At 40.7% G+C, this 24,998-nt stretch overlaps 1 protein-coding gene across 6 annotated transcripts in view; it reads left to right on the plus strand.

Annotated features, from left to right (window-relative positions):
• The window catches only part of Ttc27 (tetratricopeptide repeat domain 27), a 213,366-nt gene that overhangs the window by 8,543 nt on the left and 179,825 nt on the right, over window positions 1–24,998 (plus strand). For all 6 annotated transcript variants that reach the window (XM_023711274.1, XM_023711271.1, XM_023711272.1 and 3 more), the window contains exons 4-5: window positions 4,033–4,173; window positions 10,599–10,701. In XM_023711274.1, coding sequence (XP_023567042.1) covers window positions 4,033–4,173; window positions 10,599–10,701 — 244 coding nt within the window. The remainder of the gene's footprint in view (window positions 1–4,032; window positions 4,174–10,598; window positions 10,702–24,998) is intronic.

Consider the following 24,998-nt stretch of genomic DNA (forward strand, 5'->3'; position numbering starts at 1 on the left):
GTCTCAGACTTCCAGATGTTGAGTTTTTCCCCTTATTATGCAGATCAATATGTATCTTTGTATATCATTTGCTCTTTTTTTTTTTTTTTTTTTCATAACCAGGGATTGAACTCAGGCCCTTGTGCTTGCCAGGGAAGCACTTACTCTACTGAGCCATCTCTCCGGCCCCTCATTTGCTCTTTTGACTGAGGGAATTACTAAATTTTACTTTGTTCATTGTATTGAAAATATAGCCAGGTGTGGTGGCACACATCTGTAATCCCAGCATTTGGAGGGCAGAGGCAGGGGGATTGCCATGAATTCAAGGCTAGTGTGGGCTACCTAGTGAATTCTAGGCCAGTCTGAACTGCATAGTGAGCCCCTGTCTAAAAACACCCACACATATATGTATGTATACTTCTCCTTAAAATGAAGCATTTTCCAGACTCTCTCGAACCATGTGTAGAACTTACTTGGAGTCTCAGTGTTATATCATCAGTGTCAGCTGTGTAGACAACACTTAACTTTTCCATGATGGATGGCACTAGGAAGAGGACTTCCTTTGGTCATTTATTTGTTCCTGTATTTATTATGTGCTGTATTTGTTAATATAATTCTTAGAATGAAGACAACAATATGGAATGTGTTAATTATTGAAACTGTCCTACTAACCTGTTTTGAAACTGTCTCATTACAATTTGTTTCTCAATAAAATTAATAGGGGCCAGGAAGATGGCTCAGTAGGATAAGCGCTTGACTGGCAAATGCAAGGATCTGAGTTCAATCCCTGGTTCCGCCAAAAAAAAAAAAAAAATTAATAAAAAAACAAGAAACAAAAAAAATATATAATTCTTAGAGAGCTTTGTCCCTATCTTTGTGTATCAAAGGTAAATTGGCATGGGATTTGCCCTTGTATAATTTTTGTTTGGTGCCCTATTAAATTGCATTTATTTATTTTCTGCAAAGCTCTATTCCAAAGGGGTTCAGTCTTTTTTTTTTTTTTTTTTCTTTTTTGGTATTTAGTACAGGGTCTATAGGGTCTCACTATGTAGATGGGCTTCTTAGTGATTCTGTTTTCAGCCTCCCAAGCACTGGGATTACAGGTGTGTGCCACCATTCCCAGTCTCATTTGCTGTCTCAGCACACCCTAGGGGTGGGGCTGACATGGCATGCTGGGGGATTGAACCCCGGCTGCTGCACTCTGCCTAAGCCGGTGCTTTAGTCTGCTGAGCTATCTGGCCAGCCCACTCAGACCTTCTTGACAGCTGTCTTCCTCATGGCAGCCAGCATGTTGCTCACCTCCTCACGCTTCTTGGCATGATGTGTGTTCCTACCCTTTCCTTGATGAACTTGAGGGTGCATTTGTCCTTGGAGACCTTGAGCGGCTCCATGGCCTGCTGCTCGAAGGGTGTGAAGTTGCACACCTCTCAGATCATGTCCTGCGCGAACTTGGTGTATTTGGTGAGGTATCTGGGATGGCAGCTGTGCCTTGGTTTGCTCACATTCTTAGTTACCTCGTGGCCCTTGTTGGGGTCCACGGCCATGGAATAGTGGAGGGTCATGGCTACAGTTCTTCAGTAGTTGCTGTGGTGGAAGCTAAATTGCTTATTTTTAAATATATGTTTTATCATTATTATTTTTTTGGTACGGGGGATCAAACTTAGGACCTTGTGCTTGCAAGGCAGGTGTTTGTGCCTCTGAACTATATCCCCATCCCTAAACTTAAACTTTAATAATAAGAAGATAGTATTTAGAAATTTGTGCTAAAACAGACACAAACATTCTTTTCTTTTAATTCATACTGTGTATCTTTGTGCATCACCAGATTGGCTTGGGCTTTAGGAAATGAAGATGTCCACCTAAATTACTAGATGACTTGAGGCAGGTCTGGTAGGGCACATTAAGCTGATCTCTCTTGAGTTCTCAGCATTCGCCTGTATATGCTGTTCCTTCAGTCGGAGTTCTTACTGGATACAGAGTCATTACATCCTTGACCTGGCTCCTGGCAGAGTTCTACGGTTGGTTGGGTCTTCTGAGGTGTGTGCCCAGTTACTCGCAGCACTACATTGTAATTGTGCCAGAAGGACAGCAGGTGTCAGTCCTGTCCTGAGACCTTCCTACTGGGGTACAGCCTTGGGCTTGCTGAGGGTTAGGAGGAGCAGAGAGGTACGTGTGGAAGGCAGTGTTGGGTAGAAGGAAGAATGCTATTAATGAATGGGTGTTCAAAATCTGGGCTTGGCTTGAGGTTGTTGTTTTTTTTTACATAGAGTCCTGTTATTTTATTCCTGCTGGCTTCGAACTCCTAGGTTTAAGAGTTCCTCCCACATTATCCCCCACAGTAGTACAGACCACAGCCATGTGCCACTGAGCTTGGCTTTTGTGGATCTATTTCCTTCTAAAATGGAGGCAGTAGTAATAACTTCAAAACAGTTTTTTAATGTTGGAGAGAGAAAGAGAGAGGGAGGCAGAGGATGTGGGTTTATATGTTTATGTTTAATGCCTCTTTTTTTCTTTTTCTGAACCGGGGATTGAACTAAGGCCCTTGCGCTTGCCAGGGAAGCATGTATTCTACTGAGTCATCTCCCCGGCCACCTTCTTTTGATTTGTTTCTTTTTCTTTAGACAGGGTCTCACCATGCAGTTCACTGGGCTTGAACTCACAACGTTGTCCAGGCTGGCCCCAAATTCATGGTGATCCTTTTGCCTCAGCCTCCTATGTGCTGAAATTACAGGTGTTCAGCACGGCACCCCTATATTTAATACTTTTCTACCTTCAGAGAGAACAGTACTTTGGTCTGGCAATTCATGTTAAATATTCCTCCGTTGACACCTCTCAGTGATGATGAACATAGCACAGAAGATGTAAGCACAGCTCTGCCTTTCTTGCCTTTATTGAATTCTTTAAACAATATTTAGGATAGTATTCAAATATTCAGTATTGAAAATAAATTATTTATCTAGGCACTGATATTTCTTAGACTGTTTAATTTTACCTTACAAGAATGATATGACATAGGGGTTCAGTTATTTCAGTTTATAATTGATCAAACTGAGGCTGTAGTTTATAAATTAACCTACACTCACAGACTAGTAAGATGCAGATAAAGAACACTTCCTTGTCTGTGCTACTGTCTTTTGTGTAGCACAAACATTCCTAGTGGGCCAGCCTTCCTGCTGACTATTGTGGCAGCTTTTAAAGATCTGTAGTCTACATTGTATAAATTCAGGTGCTTTGGCCTTTTACAAAGTCCATCCATCCATCCATCCATCCATTCGTTCACTTTTTGCTGTATTGGGGTTTGAACTGAGAGACACTTGTTGTATAACTGAGCTGCATTTCTGCCTCTTTTTGTTTTTTATTTTGTAACAAGTTCTTGCTAAATTGCCCATGATCCCCTCAAATTGACAAACCTCTGCCTCGGTCTCCTGAGCAGCTAGGATTACAGTTGGGTACCATCATGCCTGACCCAAAGAGAGCCACCAGTTCACTTGGCCTTCTCAGCATTTGATGCATGAGATCTCATTGATGGTTTGGCTTGATCAGAATTGTGGAGTGGAGACAGGCTCTTGTAATCATGTTTGCCAGCTAATGAAGCATAAGCAAAATATAGGTGTTTTCTTCACACAGTGGTGCTTTTTATTGAAGTGATATTTGTAGGTATATCTATTAAGTGATGATGCTTCTTTGGTGCTGGCATTTTCTTGAATTCTCTGTTTTCTCTTTTTAATTTAACTTACTCATTTATTTATTTTTTGAGATAGGGTCTTGCAGTGTTATTCATTTTGGTCTTGAACTCCCAGGTTTGAATGATCTTGCCCAAGCCTCCTTAGCAGTTGGGTTTACTTGGGCATACTACTACTCCTGGCTCGTTTGAAATATTTTTTACTGTTGGTTCTGTCCCTGTTTTTCTTAAGCTTGAGCTCATGGGTGAGTGTAATACATTAATGACATCTCAATGCTGAGTTAACTAGAACAATCTGTATATTACTATAAAACATAAAAAGATGTTAAGCATGTAAGTTATGCTATCTCAGCTTACAAGCTTTTTTTCAGGTCAAAGAACTGGATGTCGTTGTTCTGAGCCTGCTCATTCTGGATGGTGAATCAGTCTACAGCCTGACCACAAAACCTATCCTGCTCCTGATTGCACGCATTATCCTAGTGAATATGAGACATAAGCTGACAGCCATTCAGGTGAGGAACAAAAAGGGTCTGTGAGTGTCATGCCATCAGTGACATTCTGTGACTTTTGCGCTTCTGGCCTCAATTATACATGTGATGTTGACAACATTTAGGTGTATTTGGTTTTCTGAGTCTTCTTTAAGGTATTTTATTTTAAAATCTGGTGAAAGGAAGCAAAACCTTTTTTTCCCTTATAAGATTCATCTAGCATAAAGTGAAATTATATTTAATTTGTTGATACAGGATCTTGCTACGTGAGACTTACAGTGATCCTCCTGTCTCAGTCTCCCCAAGTGCTCTGATTACAGATGTGCACCACCACACCCGGCTTGGCATGCAGTACCAGTGATCGAGCTTGGGCTCTCGCGCTTACCTAGCAGGTGCTTAGACCGCCCAGCTATCTCCCCAGCCCGAGTGAAATTATATTTAGCCTCTATAGTAATTTTTTTGTGTGTGAGTATTAATGTTCATTCTTAGAATTTGTTTTGTCTTCTGAGACAGTTTCTTGCTATGTAGTTCAGGCTGGCCTTGAGCTCGAAGCTGCCCTCTTGCCTTAGCCTCTTCAATGCAGGGATAATAAGCCTAGTGTGTCACCATGCCCAGTTCATAAGTCTAGGTTTAAAAGCTTGATCGACTTCTGTAAATTCCATGTACTGATATGCGCCACGGCCAGGATGCAGTGATGCCAGTGACTGCCCCCTGGCCCACGCCTGCCTTGTTTCATTATTGGGGTAGATTTAGTCATAGGAAGCTGATACATAGTAGGGATGACAAAAGCCATGAAAGGGACAGAAAGTCGGTCTTTGGAGAAGTGGTGGAGGCTGTCCTCTGTGGCAGATGCAGCTGTGCTGCGTGGTGATGGGAAAGCAGCTAGAGGCAGCGTGTAAGCAGACAGGTGGAGCCCCTTCCCATTAAGCAGTGTGTATGGACACTGAAATTCATGTTTTATGTACTTTGCACATGTCCTGAATTTTTTCCATTAATTTTAATTTATTTTGTAGCCAGTTCAGCCCACCCTGGGGGTGGGGCTGGTGTGGCATGTGGTGCCAGAGATTGAACCTCAGTGCCTGTGCTTTGCCTAACCTTACCTAAGCCGGGGCTTCAGACCAGTGTGCTCTCTCGCTGGCCCCTTTTTATTTATTTTAAAACATGTGGGGGCCAGGGAGATAACTCAGTAGATTAATCGCTTGCCTAGCAAGTGCAGGGACCTGAGTTCAATCCTTGGTTCCGTAAAACAAAAACAAAAACAACCTCCCCCCAAACAAACAAACAAAAAAAACCATATAGGGGCTAGGGAGATGGCTTAGTAGAATAAGCGCTTCCCTGGCAAGCGCAAGGTCTGAGTTCAATCCCCGATTAGCCAAAAAAAAAAAAAGTGAACTATTTTTAGTTCTTGGACTATACAGAAACAAGCAGTGAGCTGGATTTAACCTACTGGCTGTAACTTGCTGACCCCTCTCTATCTGAGTGGCTTGGCTTCATGGTGACCCTGTATTGTGAGAAATAGTGTCCATACTGGCCATGGTGGTGTATGCATGTAACTGCAGCACTGGGCAGACTGAGCCAGGACTGGCATCAATTTGAGGTCAACCTGGATTACATAAGTGAGTTCAAAGCCAGCCTGCACTACATAGTGAGACCTATCTCTCCCATACCCCCCAAAAAGTGTCTAAATTTTATGTGAGCCTCCCAATTTGTGTTGACTGAAAATTTTTAAGAAACCCAATATTTTAACTCGTTATGGTGGCATGTATCCATAGTTTCAGTTAGTGGGAGCTTGAGGCAGAATTTCTGGAGCCCAAGAGCTTGCAACCAGCCTGGGCAACATGGCAAGACCCTGTCTCAGAAAACAAAGAAGCCTCAGAAACACACGTAGTATTTCTATAGGGAAAATGTAGGAATTATATACTGTGGCTTACTTTCTTAGAACATTTAAGTTTAGACTTTAGACACTGCTTTTAAGAAAAGAAGTGATGTCTCTTTTGGCAACTCTCACAAGAATGAAAGGTTTTGGAATTGGTTGTACTTGAAAGATTCTTTTTTAAAAAAATCTTATTTATTTGTGTGTGTGTGTGTGTGTGTGTGTGTGGCCAGCTCAGCCCACCAGGGGGCGGGGCTGGCTGGCATGTGGTGCTGGGGGATTGAACTGTGGTCCGTGTGCTTTGCTAAGCTTGTTCTAAGCAGGTGCTTTAGACCACTGAACCATCTCACCAGCCCGAAAGATTCTTAATAGGTGATTTCAGTTATGTTTTAGCAGATGTGAAACTTATGTTCGGATTTGTATTGGTCAGGGTTTTACTTAGAGGAACAGATACAAGGAACAGATATTAACACAAGATATACAATGTACAAGGAATTATGAGATTGGCTTACAACAGTCAGCTGCAGAGTCAGATGCAGGAGTGTGCAGAGGGCATCTGCACACCCCAGACTGAGGAGTTCAGTCCCAAGGTCTGAAGCTCACTGCTGTACTCCGTGCAAGTCTCTGTTTGTCAGCTGATGGGTCTGCAATGGAAGACTGAAGAGTCTGCGAGGGATGCTGAAGGGTCTGCAATGGAAGGTGAAGGATCCAAGCTGGAGGCCGAAGAGTCTGCGCTGCAAGCCAGGCGATGAAGTCCAAACCAAATGCAAAGACTGAAGTTCCTCCAACGAAGCAGAAGATCGATCGACTACTTCCTCAGCCCCTTTATATGGTTTCTTTGTGCCGAGTCACTCTGGGGGCAAGACCAATTGTGCCTGAGGGCGGGACCCCCACCAGCCGGAAGTGCACGGCAGAGTCATCCGACCAAATTGACACAATGTATCAACCACTACAGGATTCTTAGTGATAATAGCTTTAATAAAATTTTTCCCAGGTTGATCTGAGTTCAATGGTTCCATAGACTCATTGCATCTAAAGAAAGGACCACCAAGGAGCAAGGCTGGAAGATAGCATTATTTTCTTTCTAACCAGAGTATGGTCACTATGAGTGAGATGCTTCTAGCTTTTGTTAGTAGAAGACTTTCATCAATACTTTAAGATCATTTGAAAAATTAAATGTAACCATGAACAGCTTAGGAGAATTAGTAGATATGTGAAGTGCTGGTGGCAAGCGCCATACTTTGTAGGCCTGCAGCTGAACAGTGTTTAACTTCTGTTTAAAAATCCTGTTTTCATCACCCTCCCAACACCATTCTGGACTGAAATCTTACCTTTCATTTAAAACATTCTGTTGCAAATTTTTTGCTCTGGGTCTTTTTAGTGTATCATTCTTTTATCATTTATTTAAAATGGCTTTTTCAGCTGGTCATGGTGGCACACATCTGTAATCCCAACACCCAGGAGTCTGAGGCAGGAGGAGTCCTTCCAGTCTGAGGCTAGCCTGAGATATATTGTGAGTTCAAAGACAGCCTAGGAAAAGGACAGGATAGCGAGACCCTGTCTCAAAAAAAGGCTTCTTTGATAAGCGAGTTCTCATATACTTTTTTTTTTTTTTTGTGGAATCGGGGCTTGAACTCAGGCCTTTGCGCTTGCCAGGGAAGCGCATATTCCACTGAGCCATCTCCCCGGCCCCCAAGTTCTCATATACTTATCCAACTTATTTTTAACCCTTTAAATAGTAATAAATAGTATTACTGTGTGTGGTGCTTGGGATTGAACTCAGGGCATGGAACATGCTACACAAACCCTCTACCACTTATTTATTAAGTTTTGAGTGGTCTGAGTCCTAAGAAGTGTATCATTTTGTTTCTTCTGGTATAGTGTTTTTTTTTTTTTTTTTTTTTTTTTTCAATATCATGCTGTTTGTCACTGCATTTTTTTTTGTTTTTATTGTAGGGTCTACTGGGTCTTACTAGTGACCCGCCTGTGTTCAGCCTCCCAAAAGCTAGGATTACAGGTGTGGGCTACCACAGCCAGCTTAATAGTGTTGTTTTTGAGGAGTTGTAAACAAGCGCTGCTCTCTCACCCCCTAATCTGCACCCAGAATTAATATGTTCATATTGAATAAAAGGTATCATGGCTTCGAAAGCAGACCACAGTTCTCCAACTCCTTCAGAACTGTGTGATGTGTGTTACTCAATTTCTGTGAATTTCAGTTTCCTTGTGTGTAACACTGAATGGATGCCACGCCTTTATTGTTTGTCTCTGAAGTATACCGTTGCTCCCTGCCATTTAAGAGCTTCTTGAGTGTGACTCTCAACCAGTCTATTATATAATGAGTACTATAAGCAGAATGTAGCAATCACAAAATTGTCCATAAAGTATGGTTCCAACATTTCTTTTTTGTTAGTGCTTTAGTTTTTCTTTCATTCATTCTTGGCAAATAAGACAAGACCTTTCCAGTAGGAAAATTCATTATGCTTTCTATTTTTGTTTCAAGCTCTCCTCCCCCAAATAAGGATTTTGGTTTAGAAGTTAAAATGTATAGTCCTTATTTTTAGAGTTCAGCAGCGTGTGCAGTAGTTTTCTTAAAGAGAAATCTTTTTAACTGGATGCATCTAAATTCTCATGTCTAGAAAAAGAGAGATTAAGCTGCCAAAACTGACTCACTTATTGCTGTCAGCCTATAAAGACAGATTATGGAAATGCAGACCAACTTCATAAGTCTTAGTGAAAGGATAAGAAGGAAAATGAGGTAACACCTCAGGAGATTAAATTAAAAATGTTTTGAAACTTAAATTCTGCCTTTCCTTAAATAGATGGAAGAAACAGCGTTGATAATTAGGAAGGATTCTGGCAGAATGCATTTGTGGTTGCATTACTGTAGTAGCAGCAATGGTGTTTGGCAGTTACAGGAGGATCCTTGAATCAGATGAGAAATTAAATAAAAAAAGTTTCTGTTAGCTATGCTTGGTCTCCTATTAGGAGGTAATATTGTTGAAAAATAAAAATGAATTTCTTCTTGGGGAACCGGGGATTGAACTCAGGCCCTTGCGCTTGCCAGGGAAGCGCTTATTCCACTGAGCCATCTCCCCGGCCCTAAAAATGAATTTCTTACACCTTCATGTAATATAATTCTTTTTTTTTTTTTTTTTTTTTTTGGTGGAACCGGGAATTGAACTTAGGCCCTTGTGCTTGCCAGGGAAGCGCTTATTCCACTGAGCTATCTCCCCGGCCCCATGTAATATAATTCAAGGTAACAATTATTCTTAAAATAATTCAGTATATGTTCATATTGATATTTTAATGAATATCAAAACTGTTATTACTTGCACGTGCATGTACAATAAAAGTGCACAAAGAAAAAGGTCTAGAAGAATATAAAAGTTTATAGTGAATTTTTCTAGGGGAGCAAGATAGCGTAGAGATGATGGTAGAAAGATGACTCTTCTCTGTATACGATTTTATACTGGCTTGCTATTGTTTCTTGGTCTTTGTTTTGTTTTAGATTTTGGAGACAGGGTCTCAGTGTATAGTTTAGGCTGGCCTTGACCTTGCTGTGTAGCCCAGGCTGGCCTTCAGCTCTTGGTGATCCTCCTGTCTCTTGCCTGCTGAGATTACAAGTGTGAGCCACCTTGCCAAGGACCCTTTTTTTCTAATGAGGGTACATTCATCAGCAAACTTTGGAAAGTAAAAGTGAAAGCTACTATATACTCTGTGCATTAGTCAAGTCAGTGTATAATGTAGTTTCTGTCAAATTGTCCAAAGCTAGGCGTGGTGTCACATGCCTGTAATTCCAGCACTTAGGAGGCTGAGGCAGGAGGATCATTGTGAGTTCGATACCAGCCTAAGCTACAAAGTGAGGCTCAAGGCCAGCCTGAACTGCATAGTGAGACCCTGGCTCAAAAAAATTAAAAAAAAAAAAAAAAAAAAAGAAAGTATAGTCCATATAGAGATACGCAATTGGAAAACAAGAGCTGTCCAGGTGAAGCTACCTTGTAGGAACTGGGCAGTTCAGAGAAGTGAGCAATTTCATGTATGTTCACTAGTAGGAGACAATTTCATAGAAGAAATGTCACAAAGGTGTGGATGGGATCCCTAGTTTTGATTAATGTCTGAATCCAAGACATTCTTACTTTGCAGTTTGGGCAAAGTACTTTGCTTTGAGGAGGATACCGAGGTCAGTAAGATTTTATTTCTTATTCTACTGAACACAGTAGAATGTTTAGTGCACATCTTGTACTTGAAAATAAATACTGCCTGAAGTTCTTGTGACAAGATAAGTACAATAAATGTTTTTCAGGAGGAGATGGTAAGTCCACACTTACATCATGAAGGCCAAGTGGCCAAACCGGTAATGAAGGGCTTTGAGGCAATAGACGTTAAGGTGTTGTTTCTCATGGAAGACATAGAGGTGGATTTGGTATTATTGAAAGCATAGCAGTGGATGGATTAACTTTTAAGGCATTGATTTCATGAATATACAATCCAGATTCTAAATATTAGTTTCAGTTAATTGAAAACACTGTTTCCAAGGTGTCCTTTTCTTTCAGTTTACTCACTGCTTGTTTTCCAGAGCTTGCCATGGTGGACTTTGAGATGTGTGAATATTCACCAGCAGTTGCTTGAGGAACGCTCACCCCAGCTTTTTGCTCTTGCAGAAAATTGTATTGATCAAGGTATGCAGCACATGGGCATGTGTAGGTCCCTTCTAGTTTCTTGACTGAGATATTCTTTGACAAATAACAGTGACTTTTTTTTTTGTGTGTGGAACCAGAGTTTTGAACTCAAGCCCTTGTGCTTGCCAGGCAAGCGCTTATTCTACCGAGCCATTTCCCCAGCCCCAACAATGACTTTTTGTTTGAAGTTGATTGTCCTTTTTTTAATGGTTGTGAAATATCATAATTATTAGGTAACAGATATAGAATTCCTTTTGATCTTTTATGTTTTAAGAGAGGCAGTGTCTTGCCTACTTGCCAAGGTGATTTGTCTTGGGGAGGTCAGTATGATTTTATCACAAACTACCTAAAGGTATTCTAATATTCTCTGTACTTTTTAATTATGAAGGGCCAGCAAGACAGCTCAGCAGACTAAGTGCCTGCTTGGCAAGTGCAGGGACCTGGGTTTGATCCTCAGCACCATGTGCTGCACCAGCTGTGAGCCTGGGCATGCTGAGTTGGGACGGGTGTGCTGAGTTGGAATGGGTGTGGTGCGTAGGCCTGTAATCCCAGCACTGGGGTGGCTGAAAGCTGGAGGATCACTACGAGTCTGAGCTGCATAGCAGGATTCTGTACCAAATACATAGAAATGAAAAAAAATACTTTATTGGATCTGGCGAGATGGATCAGTACAATAAGCGCTTCCCTGGCAAGCGCAATGGTCTGAGTTCAGTCCTTACCAGGAGGAGATGGTAAGTCCAAACTTACATCATAAAGGCCAAGTGGCCAAACCGGTAATGAAGGGCTTTGAGGCAATAGACGTTAAGGTGTTATTTCTCATGGAAGACATAGAGGTGGATTTGGTATTATTGAAAGCATAGCAGTGGATGGATTAGCTTTTAAGACATTGATTTGATGAACATACAATCCAGATTCTAAATATTAGCTGGAAACAAAACAAAACAAAACAAAAAAAGCTTTATTTATTTTTAAGAAAAGACTTAACTGGTGGGTGTGATAGCATATGCCTGTAATCCCAGCACTCAGAAGGCAGAGGGATGAGGGTTGCCATGAGCTTGAGGCCAGTCTGGACTACTTAAATGGGTTCACAGTCAGCCTGAACTACATGGTGAGATCCTAGCTCAAAGAAAAAGACCTAATTACCTTGAACTGCAGGAAATTGTGTTAGATTATGTATAGAATGAGAAGTTACTTATCTTGTATCCTACTTATAATAAAGTATCTATCCTGTCTATCTATCTATCTTTTTTTTTCTAATTTTTATTCATTTATTTATTTTTTTGTCCTGTCAGAGGTGAATATTCTATTGGCATCTAAATACTATAAGTGTTTGAATTCAACTAAACATCTAACACTGTCTAGCAGTCTATAATATTAGTGGGTTATCCTCAGAAGTTATTGACTTGAGCCTTTTACAGCTCATCATATTAATATGAATTTACTTTATATACCTCATTTTTATACTTTTCTACTGGATGGTTAAGACCAAGATACAGCAAGACCTATATACCCAGAAATGTAACTTTTGTATCTGATAAGGTCAGCCAAGTACTCTCAGGATTTATCCTGTAGCCCTGTACCACCTTTTGTACATCCTTTCGTCAGTGTCTGACCTGAGGATGAGTCACGGCCATTGCTTGACCAATTTGCTCTCTGTGAAAGCTTGAGAAAATGTTTTTTCTCTCCATGTGGCTCTCCCCAGGCTCACTTTAGATCCTCGAACACATTTCTCTGTGGCTCCATAATCTTCTTGATCAGAAAATTTGGAGCACAACTGAGTTACATGTTGTTACAGTACAGGTTCTCCTATGTCCCGAGTCTTCACTGACCTGGAAAGGCTAGGGCCAAAATGTTGGCCAATCATGCAGCCCTTCCTTTTCTCCAAATTTTGATCTGCTAACTTAGGTTGTTAACCTTTCAGAAGAGAAGCTAATTATTAACCTGCAATATATGCAGTTCGGTTTACCCTATCTGTAGAAATATCAAACATTTTGGCATATCCTGGAACAGGTATTTTCCATCAGGTACTGATATGTTGAGCTTTAAGTCCTTACAGAATATGAAGGAAAAGTAATTATATAAAAGTAGAAATAAGCATTTACATATTTTTTACAAAGAAATTTAGAAACCTAGTCATATACGGAATTGTAAGTCCTTATATTAGGGAGATAATACGATATTTACAGATGTGGGTCTGGTTTATTTCACTAATAAGTATTCTTCAAGGAGCATCTACTTAAATATGAAGGCTTCAAGTTTATCATTCTTTATAGCTGAGTAGTACTCCATTATATAAAAGTACCACATCTTTTTCATCTATCTTTTTGAGACAAGGTCTCATTATACAATTAGGCTGGCCTTAAACTCAGTTTGTAGCCCAGGATGGTCTCGAACTCTCAAAGATCCTCATGCTTCTGCCTTCTGAGTGCTGGGATTACAGGTGTGCACCACCACTCCTGGCCTTTGTTTTTTATTTTTTATTTTTTTTTGTGGTACTGGGGATTGAACTCAGAACCCTGTGCTTGCCAGGAGGGCGTTTATTCTACTGAGCTATCTTCCTGGCCCATTTTTTAAATTTGATAGAAACTATATTTTACTAAAGATGACAGCTTCACATTTTTTTGCTAATATATAATGTTAAACAAAAATGTTCCTAGAGTGTGAGTTGGAGTTTATAAACTAAACACATGTCTGCTTCCTGCTGCCTTTGTTGCAGGTATCTATGTTTCCTACGAAAGTACGTGGTTTCTAGTGACTGACTGGACTTTTAGAATCATTTTTCTTGGCCAAACAAAATAAAAACAAAAGCAAACTCTCTTACAGTGAAGGAATACTTGAACACAAATCAACTTGGGTTTGGTAATGAGTTTTTGAGTTACAGAGATGGGATTTGAGTTTAGCTATGTCCAGTTCCAAAGCCTGTATGTACTCTTCTATCTCCCAGGCATATCTAAGGAAGGCATATGGGTGGGCCCTTGGGTGTAAGGGGCTGGAGAGAGTGGCTAGTATCACTCTGGAAAAGAGTGATCTGTACTTGGAGGTAGCAGGTTCACGAAGGCATAAAATAAGTCTCAATTGTATGTGTGTATGTGTAAGTGCAAGAAGCTCCTGGGCTTACTGGGTTCTGTTTCCTTCAAGGGATTATCTGTCCAATAACAAGTTAGGCTACAACACAGACCAAGCACTGTATAGTTTATACAGTAACATGACTAAGTTATATGATTGGTTGAAATTATTTTCCTGATTTTTATTTTATTCTAGGATAGAAATGCATAGACATGCTAATCTTTGATAAACATCAGCATGATTTTAAAAAAAAGTAAGAAAAGTATTATACAACCTGTGTAATAATTGATTAATTTTGTTTTATAAAGCTATGAGACAAACAGGAAATTTTAAACTAGCAGAGCTGAAACATTGTATATATTAAAAATTCTGCCTGGCTTAAGATAGCAGACTAGTTCTATTAAATCTAAGGCTAGAGGGCCAGTGAGATGAATCAGCAGACTAAGTGCCTATGCCTGCTTAGGCAAGCACGGGGACCTGGGTTTGATCCCTAGCACCACATGCTGTGCAGGCCCTGGCCCTAGTGCACCCAGAGCTGGCCACCGAGTCCAGGCTGGTGGTGCACACCTGTAATCCCAGCGCTGGGTAGCCTGAAAACAGGAGGATCCCTATGAGTCCGAGATGTGTAGTGAGACCCTGTACCAAGTACACTAAAACCAAACCAAAACAAAAACTAGGGCTAAATGTGGTGGCATGTGTCTATATAGTCTTATCTGCTTGGCAGGTGGATCACTTGAGCCCAAATTAGTGAGTTGTAGTCTCAAAAAAGAAAAAAAGAAAAAAGAAAAGAAGGGGGGGGGCAGGGAGATGGCTTAGTGGATAAGTGCTTCTCTGGCAAGCACAAGGGCCTGAGTTCAATCCCTGGTTCTGGTGGGGGCGGGGGAGAAAGAAAGAAAGAAAAGAAAGAGGTGCCAGAGATATAGCTCAGTGGCGTAGCACCTGCCTGGCAAGCGCAAAGTCATGAGTTTGATTCCCAGCACCAAAGACAAAATGATTACAAAAAGTAAAGAGATTTATTCTTTTAAAATAATACTATTTCTTAAATAGCAGACCTACAAATAATTTTTTCTTCTTTTTTCCATAAAATCTTTGGCTTAGTGTTTTGGGCTACAGAGTTTCATGGGCAGATGCAGCCAGCTGAACCTTGTACAGAGCCACTGATTCCCCCAACACTCCACTGAGAGTGAGCTCTGCTCCTCTCCCCTCCCCTCCCCTCCCCTCCCCTCCCCTTTGCTCTTCTTCTTTTCTACAGGGTCTTGCTGCACAGCTCGGACTTGTAGTGATCATCCTGTCTCAGCCTCCCCAGTGCTGGGATTACAGGCATGTACCACCACACCAGGTTTCAGCGGCATGGCATGTGGTCCCGGGGGTTGAACTCATGATCTTGAGCTTGCCAGACAGGAGCTTAGACTGCTGAGCTGTCACCTGGGCTAGGAGTTTCTTGACACTGGAGTTTTAAAAATTAGTTTCCACTTAGAACGGTGTGTAGAAAGAAAGTAAATACTTATTATATGTTTATTAAGTAATAACAGCTAACATCTGTTGAGCCTTTAGTTTATATAACTTTGAGGAAAAAGTTATAAAATTCCATCTCAAAAGCAGTGCTCTCTGGGAGTATTTGTTTCCATCTTGAGCATTTTCTGCCTGAGTTGACTTTTCTGAACAGGGGACTTTCAGACGTGGAATTATGGGAAAATGGCTTCTGTGCCGATCCTCTATGGAACTTCGAATTTTCTCTAAGTGGGTGTTGCTCATGTGTGGTATTCTTTGCACAGTGAAAGATGAAGTAAGTCTTGGAGAAAATTAATTCCTGGTGTCCCACTTAGCAGACACGTTATTGTCTTTTTTCTGTTTGTAGTAAAATGAAAACTGTAGATTGTTTTCCCCTGTTCCTGCTATTACTTGTTTCTAAAGTGAACCAAGATACCAGATATACTCTATAAACGAACAGTACAAAGGGACATGCTTCTAGTTCATAGCATTAGGTTAATTTTTTTTCTTTTTTCTGTCTTTTTGAGATAGGGTCTTGCTATGCAGTTCGGACCGAGCTCACATTGAAGCCTAGGCTGGCCTCCAAATTGCAAGGATCCTCCTGCTTCAGCCTCCCGAGTGCTGGGATTACAGGCTTGCACCACCATGTCGGGCCTGTGGGTTAAGTTTTGAAAGCCAGGGATGAACTGAATGTCACTGGTACTAATAGAAACAAAATTGATTTTCCAGAAGACAAAGAAAGTATTTGGAAGAAGATACCATAAGGTCTCAAGCCACTGTTTAAATTTGTAAACAAGTAGTTACTTGTTTACAAATTGCACACATGTTGAGTAGTACACAAAAATAGGACAGTAAACACTGACTTGACTTAATAACTTGCCTGATGAAAGGCTTTTTTTATTACAGGTTTTTTTTTGGCGGAATGGGGGATTGAACTTGGACCCTTGCACTTGCCAGGGAAGCGCTTACTCTACTGAGCCATCTCCCTGGCCCAGCTTTCGTTCGTTCTTTCTTTTTTTTTTTTGGCGGAACCAGGGATTGAACTCAGGCACTGGCGCTTGCCAGGGAAGAGCTTATTCTAGTGAGCCATTTCCCCGGGCCCTGAAAGGCTTTTTTAAGCTTAAAAAAATTACCCAGCCAAGCATTCAGAGGAAGCTGATGGGCTTCACACTGCAGCAAGGTATTTTCTATCTCATAAAGTATGAGGCGTGCACCACCTGGAATTCTAGCACTCTGGGGAGGCAGAGCAAGGAAGATCACAAGCTCAAGCCCAGTCTGGGCAGTTTAGCAACTTAATGAGACACTGTCTCAAAATGAAAAATAACAGTGGTCTGGGGATGTAGCAGACTGCAAAGGCCTTGGGTTCAATGCCCACTTCCCTCCCCCAAAAGTAATAGTGGTACTGTATATTACATAGGGTTATACCGTACCTATTATTCATTACACATTTTTTTCAAAAGTTGTTTTTTAAATAAAAACCAAGCTTTCTCTTGGAATTTTTAAAAGGAAATCAAATTTGAGTCCTGTAAAGGTGCATTTCTCCCCTTTCAATGTTATCCATATAACTTCAATCTGCACTTATGGCCACAGCTTTACTATATCTTCATGGCTCATCCTCATAACAATGACCCTCACATATTAATAAAACAAAAATATACTCATGTATCTTTTTTTTTTTTTTTTTGAGACAGGGTCTCACCATGTAGTCCAGGCTGGCCTTAAACTCACTCTGTAGCTCAGGTTGCCCTCAAACTCCCAGTGACTCTCCTGCCTCAGCCTTCTTGGTGCTGAGATTACAGCAGTGTGTCTCCATGCACAGCTGATGTGTCTTTTTAAAAGTTAGGAGCCATATGTTAAATTTTATGGAGAATTTTATTCTAAGAGTTAAAATGCAGTTCTAAAATGAAAAAGGTTAACTTAGATGTCTGGAAAATATGACTCTCTAAGTGACTCATTCCCCAGGTGGCCTCAGTTCTTCTCTGCAGTATTTCAGCATATTGTTTGCTTTGCCCTACAACTAAGAAGTTTTTATGTTGCTGTTCTAGACTAATCAACAGCATTTTTCATTTTATCTAGTCATAAGTTGGTGAGTAGACATAATTAGACATCTTGGCTGTGTCTAAATAAGTCTGGAGATAGCAGTAGGCTGTAATATTTCATAGTCAGTTGTATATTTTTAAGTGTTTTGTACTGGAATTTGACCCAAATGTTGACCAGTCAGTTATAATTGAAATACTATTCAATGTCCAGGGAAAGTTATTATATTTAAAATGTTGCCCTTGAAGGATCATCAAAAAGTTGGCAGGCTTCTTTTCAGTCTATAAGTAGAGGATTTTATGAGCAACAGTCATCTTTATTTTTGTCCAGGAATTTTAACATCAGTATAATACGATGAAATGGAACATGTGGGGATGTCAGCATAACTCTGCCGGTCTCATTTATGAAAAGAGCGAGTTAGAATCTTGAAAAATATGTTCCTCTGCCAACCTAAGAAGGATGTCACACTACATGAAAACACAGTGCTCCAGAGACTACTTATGGGAAGTCTGGTCTGATTCTGGATTTATTGTCTTATCTGATACTGAAAATGTGTCCCGTGTAGTGCATGAGATGGCTGGAGTGTTGGGAGTTCAGCTATTCGGAGATGAATTTATGAGGTCATTTTCTTTTTCTATTTTTTTTACCCTGTAGTAGAGTTTAAATTCAGGACATTTTGTGTATGCTAGGCAAGCGTTCCCCCACTGAGCACATCCTCAGCCCTTCATGAAGTCATTTCTAAGAGAAAACAGGTTAAGATGTTTTATCAGCAAGTTCTGCTGTGACATTTATAGGCTGCTATATGATTCTGGGGTTCAGTATTTTTCCATATTTTGTAAGAGCTGTTCAAGAGATTGGTTTCTTGGTGACTTATGAATATATTGATTTTTTTCCTATAAATTTGATACTTTGGGATATTTTAAAATATACTAAATATGATTATCTGTAATCATAATTATCCATAGAGATTTCATTTTAACATAGCATTAAAATAATCTTATGAGGAAACAATTGGGTTTTAGAATACATTTAAAGTGCACGGGTTGACATTTTGATGTAGAAAGTAATGAATATTAATTTGCAAGGAGAACCTACAGATTTATTAAAGGAATAAATGTTTATTGGGTCAACATGCTCCTCTCTATTTTTTTTTTTTTTTTTTTTTTTTGTGACAGAACCGGGGATTGAACTCAGGCCCTTGCGCTTGCCAGGGAAGCACTTATTCTACTGAGCCATCTCCTCGGCCTTTTTTTTTTTTTTCTTAATGTATTTGGTACACAGTCTCACTATGCAGCTCAGACGTATAGTGATCCTCCTGTTTTCAGTCTGGGATTATAGGCATGTGCCACTCAGTGTACCTAGGGGCAGGGCCGGCGCAGCATGTGGTATCGGAAATTGAACCCTGGACCCTGCGCTTGTCTCAGCAGGTGCAGGCGCTTAGTCTGCTGAGCTGTCTTGCTGGCCCATGCTCCTTTTATTATATAAATCTTTTTTGTGTTTGTAAGTTCTTTTTTTGGGGGTGCTGGGGATTAAACTTGGCACCTTGCCCTTGTCAGGTAGATGCTGAGCTGTGTGGTGTATCCCTGGCCTTTATAAAAATCTTTAATCATCCAGAGCTTAAAACTTTCTGTTCATAGTTGACTCATTGTTTTCTGTCACTCTGCATATCTAGCCAGTTCTTAAATCTTGCTAGTTCTTCCCTAAGGGTTCCATAGCTATCCTTTTCCATTCCTAAAACTCTTATCCTGGTCTGAAATCTTTGGTTTGGAAGGCCCTGTAAGGATCATCTTGCCTAGCTAACTCATTTAACAAAGAATGAAGATTCGAAGAAGGGGCCCAAGAGGCAAAAATACAGCCTAACGCTTTTGATTCCAAGTGCTGCTCACTTTTTCCATTACACGCTCCTACGCTGGTGACCCTGGCAGAATTCGAGTAGCCAGGAAGGATAATGCAGCTGGAATGTTATGTTGTGTGTACCACATCCTGCACCTTTGTCAGTCTTTAAATTTATTTACTAGTTCAGAGCTGAGGAGATAGCTCAGTGGTCTAAGCATGCCTCTAGGCCAGTGCAGGGACCCGGACTGATCCCTGGTACCATGCCGGCCTGCCCTGGGTGGTGCATGCCTGTAATTGTATCTCTGGGGGTTGGGTGGGGTGGGGAGGCTGAGACAGGAGAGTCACTACGAGCTCGAGCTGTGTAGTGAGACCCTGTACCAAAAACATAAAATTAAAAATTAAAATGAGTAAATAAATTTATTTACTAGTTTGTCCTTGTAAAGTGTACAGTTGGTGACATTCAAGTGAAAACATCCCAAACAAGACAATTAACAGAACAAAGCATTTTAAAGTCTGGCTTTTAGTTTTGCCTCCTACTAATTACCTGTGTTACCTCAAGGAATTTATTTGACTTCTAAACCAAAATTTCCTTCCTTTGAATCCTTTCCAGGTGTAAAGCAATGTGATTTTTGTTGCTGGTATTTTTTCAGTTTAGCTTCTCATCCATTTTTTCCTCCCTTCTCCTACCCTTAACTCCTAACTCTAAACCCTAACCCTAACCCTTCTCATCCATTCTAATGCTGGACTTTTGGAAGCTTGTGTCCAAAAAAGTTATCTTTTCTTGGACACTGTCAGAGTAGGAGTTCATACTATAGTTAGGATTCTTAATTGCTATAAAATGCTTCTTTTTATGAAGAAAAAATGTCTTTTATGCTGTCATAACTATTCTGCTAATTAGAACTGCTTTAACCAGTATAGTAGCTGCAAGCCATATATGGCTATTTAAATAGTTTTTTTTTAGTTACTGGGGACCAAACTCAGGACCTTACACTTGCCAGGCAGGCACTTATGCTGCTGTGCTATCTCCCCAGCCCTTGGCTATTTAAGTTTAAATGAAGTAAAAATTCAGTTAGTAAGCTAAGTGTAGTGACCTAGGCCTATAATCGTAGCACTCCAGAGGCTAAGGCAGGCGGGTGACCCTGAGTTTGGGGCCAGCCTGAAGTATTTGTCTCAGAAAACAAAGAAACAAACAGAAAATCAGTTACTGCTTTGAACTGTTCCATTTCTCAGTCCCCTAGCCACATTCCGTTTGCTGAGAAGCTGCACGTGGCTCATGGCTACCATTGTAGGGGATGCAGCAACCGAATAATCAGTATCATCCTGTAGAGTTGTATTGGACAGCGCTGCATGGAGCAGCCAAGAGTGGCTGGCTTTTCTTCTGCGTGGCTGGCCCTCTGGATGCTGTCAACATTGCTTCGTGCCAAAAAGGTTTCATCTGACTTGTAGGTACCTTGTCGGCTTTTGGTCTTCCCGTACATCTCCATGAGTTGGTCTTCCTGAATATAAATTTCAGAATTTCATTTTTTTCTAATCTCTGTCCCTGTCTCTCTGTCTGTCTGTCTCTTTCTTTCAACCTTTGTGCTTTTGGGGATTTTAGTAGCTGGCAGTGGTTTGGAGCAGAGTATGAGGATCATGATGAAGGGGAGCAGACAGGAGCTACATTTCTAGATTTTAGAGTCAGAGTGATACAAATTCTCTTCAAAGACCTCTCCCTTCTATGTTTCCCTTCTCTGTTTTCTGTCTTCTTCTTTGTTATTTACTGCTTTATTAGTTTTTTGATTTATTCTTCTAGCTTTTTTTGCTCTTTAGTAGTCCCTTGATATGGTTCATATCTAGATGTCTTGCCCCAAGCTCACAGGGTCACAGGTGGGGCTTTTCGGAGGTGACTCTGTCTAGGCTGTGTGATGCTGGGATTAAGGGTGTGTGATTGTTAAATTAGTCTGATGGGTGTGGCATAGTTGTAGGGGTGGATAATGGGGTGGCCCATCCCAGATGTGGGTGCCACCACCCATAAGGCAGGTAGCCTGAAAGGGGGAGCAGGCTGCCACCATTTCCTGCCCACCATGCCAGGAACAGTTTCTCCTTTGTGAAGCCCCTTTGCCATGCCACCCTGCCTTGGAGCCTGCCAACTATGGACTGAAAATCCTACAAACTGAGCTGAAATAAACCTTGCCTCCTTTAACTTTGGATGTTGGGTATTGAGTCTCAGCAATGAGAAAAAGCAACTGAGACATGCCCTTTTACTCTGTTTTGTCTTTCCCTTTGTTAGTTACTCATTTATTAATTTTTGGTTTATTCTTCTAGTCTTTTTTGCTTTTTAATATTTATCCTTATGCAAAATGTATATTATACATACTGTTTGACACTTTATTTTCTTACTATATTCTGAAGTTTATTATGTTTTTTAGTTCTACAGTATTCTAAGATGTGAATGTTTTATGAATTATTTTATGATTTATGATCACCAAGTCTTCTGGTAGTTAGCATAAAAGCTTTGGGATGCTTCCAATCTTTGCTATGTTTTAACCTAGAAGGTAGGCTTTAAATTTGAATGAGGCTGCAGGGTCCCTGATTCCATTAAATAATGAATTTTTATGCTTTCGTCTAATATGCATCCTTACCTTTTCCTACCCTTTGGTGTCATCTGGTGGGCTAGTTGTACCCATTCATTCTTATCAAACTTTGCTGCCAAATGAGATTAGATCAAGTTTTATTTTCCTCTCAAACAGGTTGCGAAAAGACACTTTAGGTTTTGCAGTTTGGAGGAATCTTAGTATTGCAGATAAGGAATTTGGGGCCTATAGTAAAACATAAATGGCTTTGGTATACAAATGACTTTGCTTCCTTAGTTGCCAGAAGGAAGTCTGCATGTGAACCTGAAACCCCTGTGACCTGAGGGAGAATGTGTCATGTGTATGTGGGTCTGAAGCAAGGTCCCTGTGGCTGGAGCAGAGAGAGCACTGTGTGGGAGGTCGAGGTCTAGGACTTGTAGGATTGGGTGGGGTGTGCTTGGGCTGCATCCTGAGAAAATCGAGAGGCTGTGCATGGGTTAGCTCAGATGGCTTGGTTATATGTTGTTGATGATTCTGATGTATATGTCAGTTGGCTTCTGAGTTTTTATCATAGCTCAATAACCAAGTATTTTTTTTTAAATTTATTTTATTTGTGTGTGTGTGTGTGTGTGTGTGTGTGTGTGTGTGTGTGTGGCTAGCTCAGCCCACCTGGGGGCAGGGCTGGCTGGCATGTGGTGCTGGGGGATTGAACCGCGGTCCACATGCTTTGCTAAGCTTGTTCTAAGTAGGTGCTTTAGACCACTGAGCCATCTCACCAGCCCCAATAACCAAGTATTGATTGAAGAAATGTTTTATTTTATGGTGGCTCAGGCTGCCTGAAGGGCAGGTCTAGTAAGGCAGGTGGAGCTGGGGATCGAACCGCGGTATCCTGCTCCTGACTGCCTTTGCATGAGAAGTGGCTTAAACAACTGAGCTAAGGGCAGGGCCCCCTAATTTTTTATTTTAAATGAAACTTTTGTTTGACAAGGGCCAGCCAAGTAGCTCAGCAAATTAAAGCATCTGCTTAGACACAGGGGCTGGGAGTTCGATCCCCCAGCCCCTACCGTGCTGGCCCTGTCCCTGAGGTGCGCTGAGACTGGTGTGCACCTGTAATCCTAGCATTTGGGGAGGCTGTAAATAGGAGGATCACTACAATTCTGATCTACACAGTGAGACCCTGTACACCCTGTGTGCTCTGTCCTAAAATACAAAAAAGAAAAAAACCTTTTGTTTGACAGTAAATGTCTGTGTGTGTGTGTGTGTGTGTGTGTGTGTGTGTGTGTGCAGGGTCTCACTACACAGCTCAGACTTGTGGTGATCCTCCTGTTTTCTGCCTCCCTAGTGCTGGGATTATAGGTATGTGCCACCATGCCTGGACTAATAAATGTCATTGTGATCCTGGTTATATTCAGATTGGGTTCCCAGCTATCACTTTTCCTTGTTGCCTTGTTTGATTTTGATATATTTCAGACTATTTTTGACAGTTGCTGTTATTTTTGCGTTTATGTATAGCAGAATACATCTGAAGACATTTCCTTTTGCTTTTTTCATTAGTATACTTGAGATTCAGCTTCTTGTAAGATGTCTGCTGGCTGAGTGGATTGCTTTATGGGGCCACAACAATTCCCTACCTTTTCGTTCTTCACTCTTCGAAGTTGTGCATCTTCATCAGTAACTTACTTAACATTGCAGATTTTTCTTCTCAACACTTTTAGCTGCTTTCAACTTTTTCTCTAAACCAGAAGCTTTAAAAAATAGATAAACTCTTCTTAAAAGCTATTTATGGAGACACAGCCTTCTTGCTTTCCAAACTTTACAGATGTACTACTTTGAAGTTTGAAATTGCAGTGTGAGGTTATGATCTTTGGCTCTTTTCCAGTCTGCCTGTGGGCATATTTTTTCACATTCTTTCTACTTAAAAGAGGTAAAACTCCAAAGTTATGGTTTATAAAAATTATTATTTTTGTACAGGTTCTTGCTATGTAATTCAGGGTGGATTTGAATTTACTGCAGAATGCTGGGTGGTCTTGAACTCTTAGAAATCCTTTTGCCCTAGCCACTGGAGTGTTAGGATTACAGGTGCGCGCTCTCATGGCTAGATACCCAAACTTATGCTTTTGTATGCTAAAAATTATGTAAAATAATTTGGCATTATGCCATTTGAACACACATGTTGTGGTGATAAACTCTTGGTTTTTTGCTTGGAGACATTGTTTTCCTCTCCTCTTGGAACCTCAGCTAAAGGATCAAGGCAGCATCATGAAGTTACTATTCACTATTCATTTGGCTCCTGTCTTAGTTACTTTTCTCATTGCTGAGACAAAAAATACCCGACACCTGAAGTTAAAGGAGGAAAGATTTATTTAGCTCACGGTTGGTAGAGGTTTCTGTGTATAGTTGGGTAGCTCCATGGCAGAGGGCATCACAGAGGAAAGGAAGTCCATGGCAAAGCAGGAGGCAGAAGCTGGCCAGCACTGAAGCAGCAAGCTGCAAGGCCTGAGCAGCAACCTTCTTCTGCCCCTCCCCATCTCCTGGGGCAGGTAGCGCTCACATCCAGGGCAGATCGTCATTAATCCTAGCATCGTACCATGCGTCAATCCTGCCATCATGTCCTTAATCCCAGCACACACACTGTAGGTCTAGCCACCTCCAAAATGCTCCACCTGTGACTGAATGAAGCTTCTGGGGACACCTAGATGCAAGCCGTTACGGTTCCCATTGTTGGCATTCAAAGGTCATTTGTTCTAATAATTCTTCCTTTGTGAAATCTACCCTTTTTTTTTTTTTCATTTTTTTTTCAAAGTTTTATTGATAAACAGATAGCAATGAGACAGTTAAGTCTACCCTTTTCATTTTGCTGTTTTTAAGATTTTCTTTTTGCTTTTGTGGATCTTAATTTGAATTCTGACATTTCTGGAAAGTTCTTAGCTATTATCTTTTCAGACATGGCCTTTTTTATTGTCTGCTTTTTCCTACATTTTATGCATGTCAGACTTCCTCACCTGCATTCTCAACCTGGGATTACACCAGGCCTGGCTGCCTGATTGATTTCTGTTGCTCCTTATGCCTTGCTCATATTTCTGTTTATTTCCTAAGCCTATTAAATATCCTCATGTATTGGATCAGGTTTTTTCAGCCTCTTAAAGTTCTGAGGTTCTGTTTCTACCTTTTCTTTTTTCTGTTTTTAAATATTAGTACCTTATTTTCTATGTTCTGTGACTTTATGTATTTTTGCTATGACTCATGTGTTTTGAAAATTTTATCAGCAGAGATTTGAATCTTGATTAAAGTTGCATTTTCTTATTCTTTTTTTTT

Source organism: Octodon degus, unplaced genomic scaffold (genome assembly GCF_000260255.1).
Source record: "Octodon degus isolate 3935 unplaced genomic scaffold, OctDeg1.0 scaffold00020, whole genome shotgun sequence".
Taxonomy (NCBI): domain Eukaryota; kingdom Metazoa; phylum Chordata; class Mammalia; order Rodentia; family Octodontidae; genus Octodon; species Octodon degus.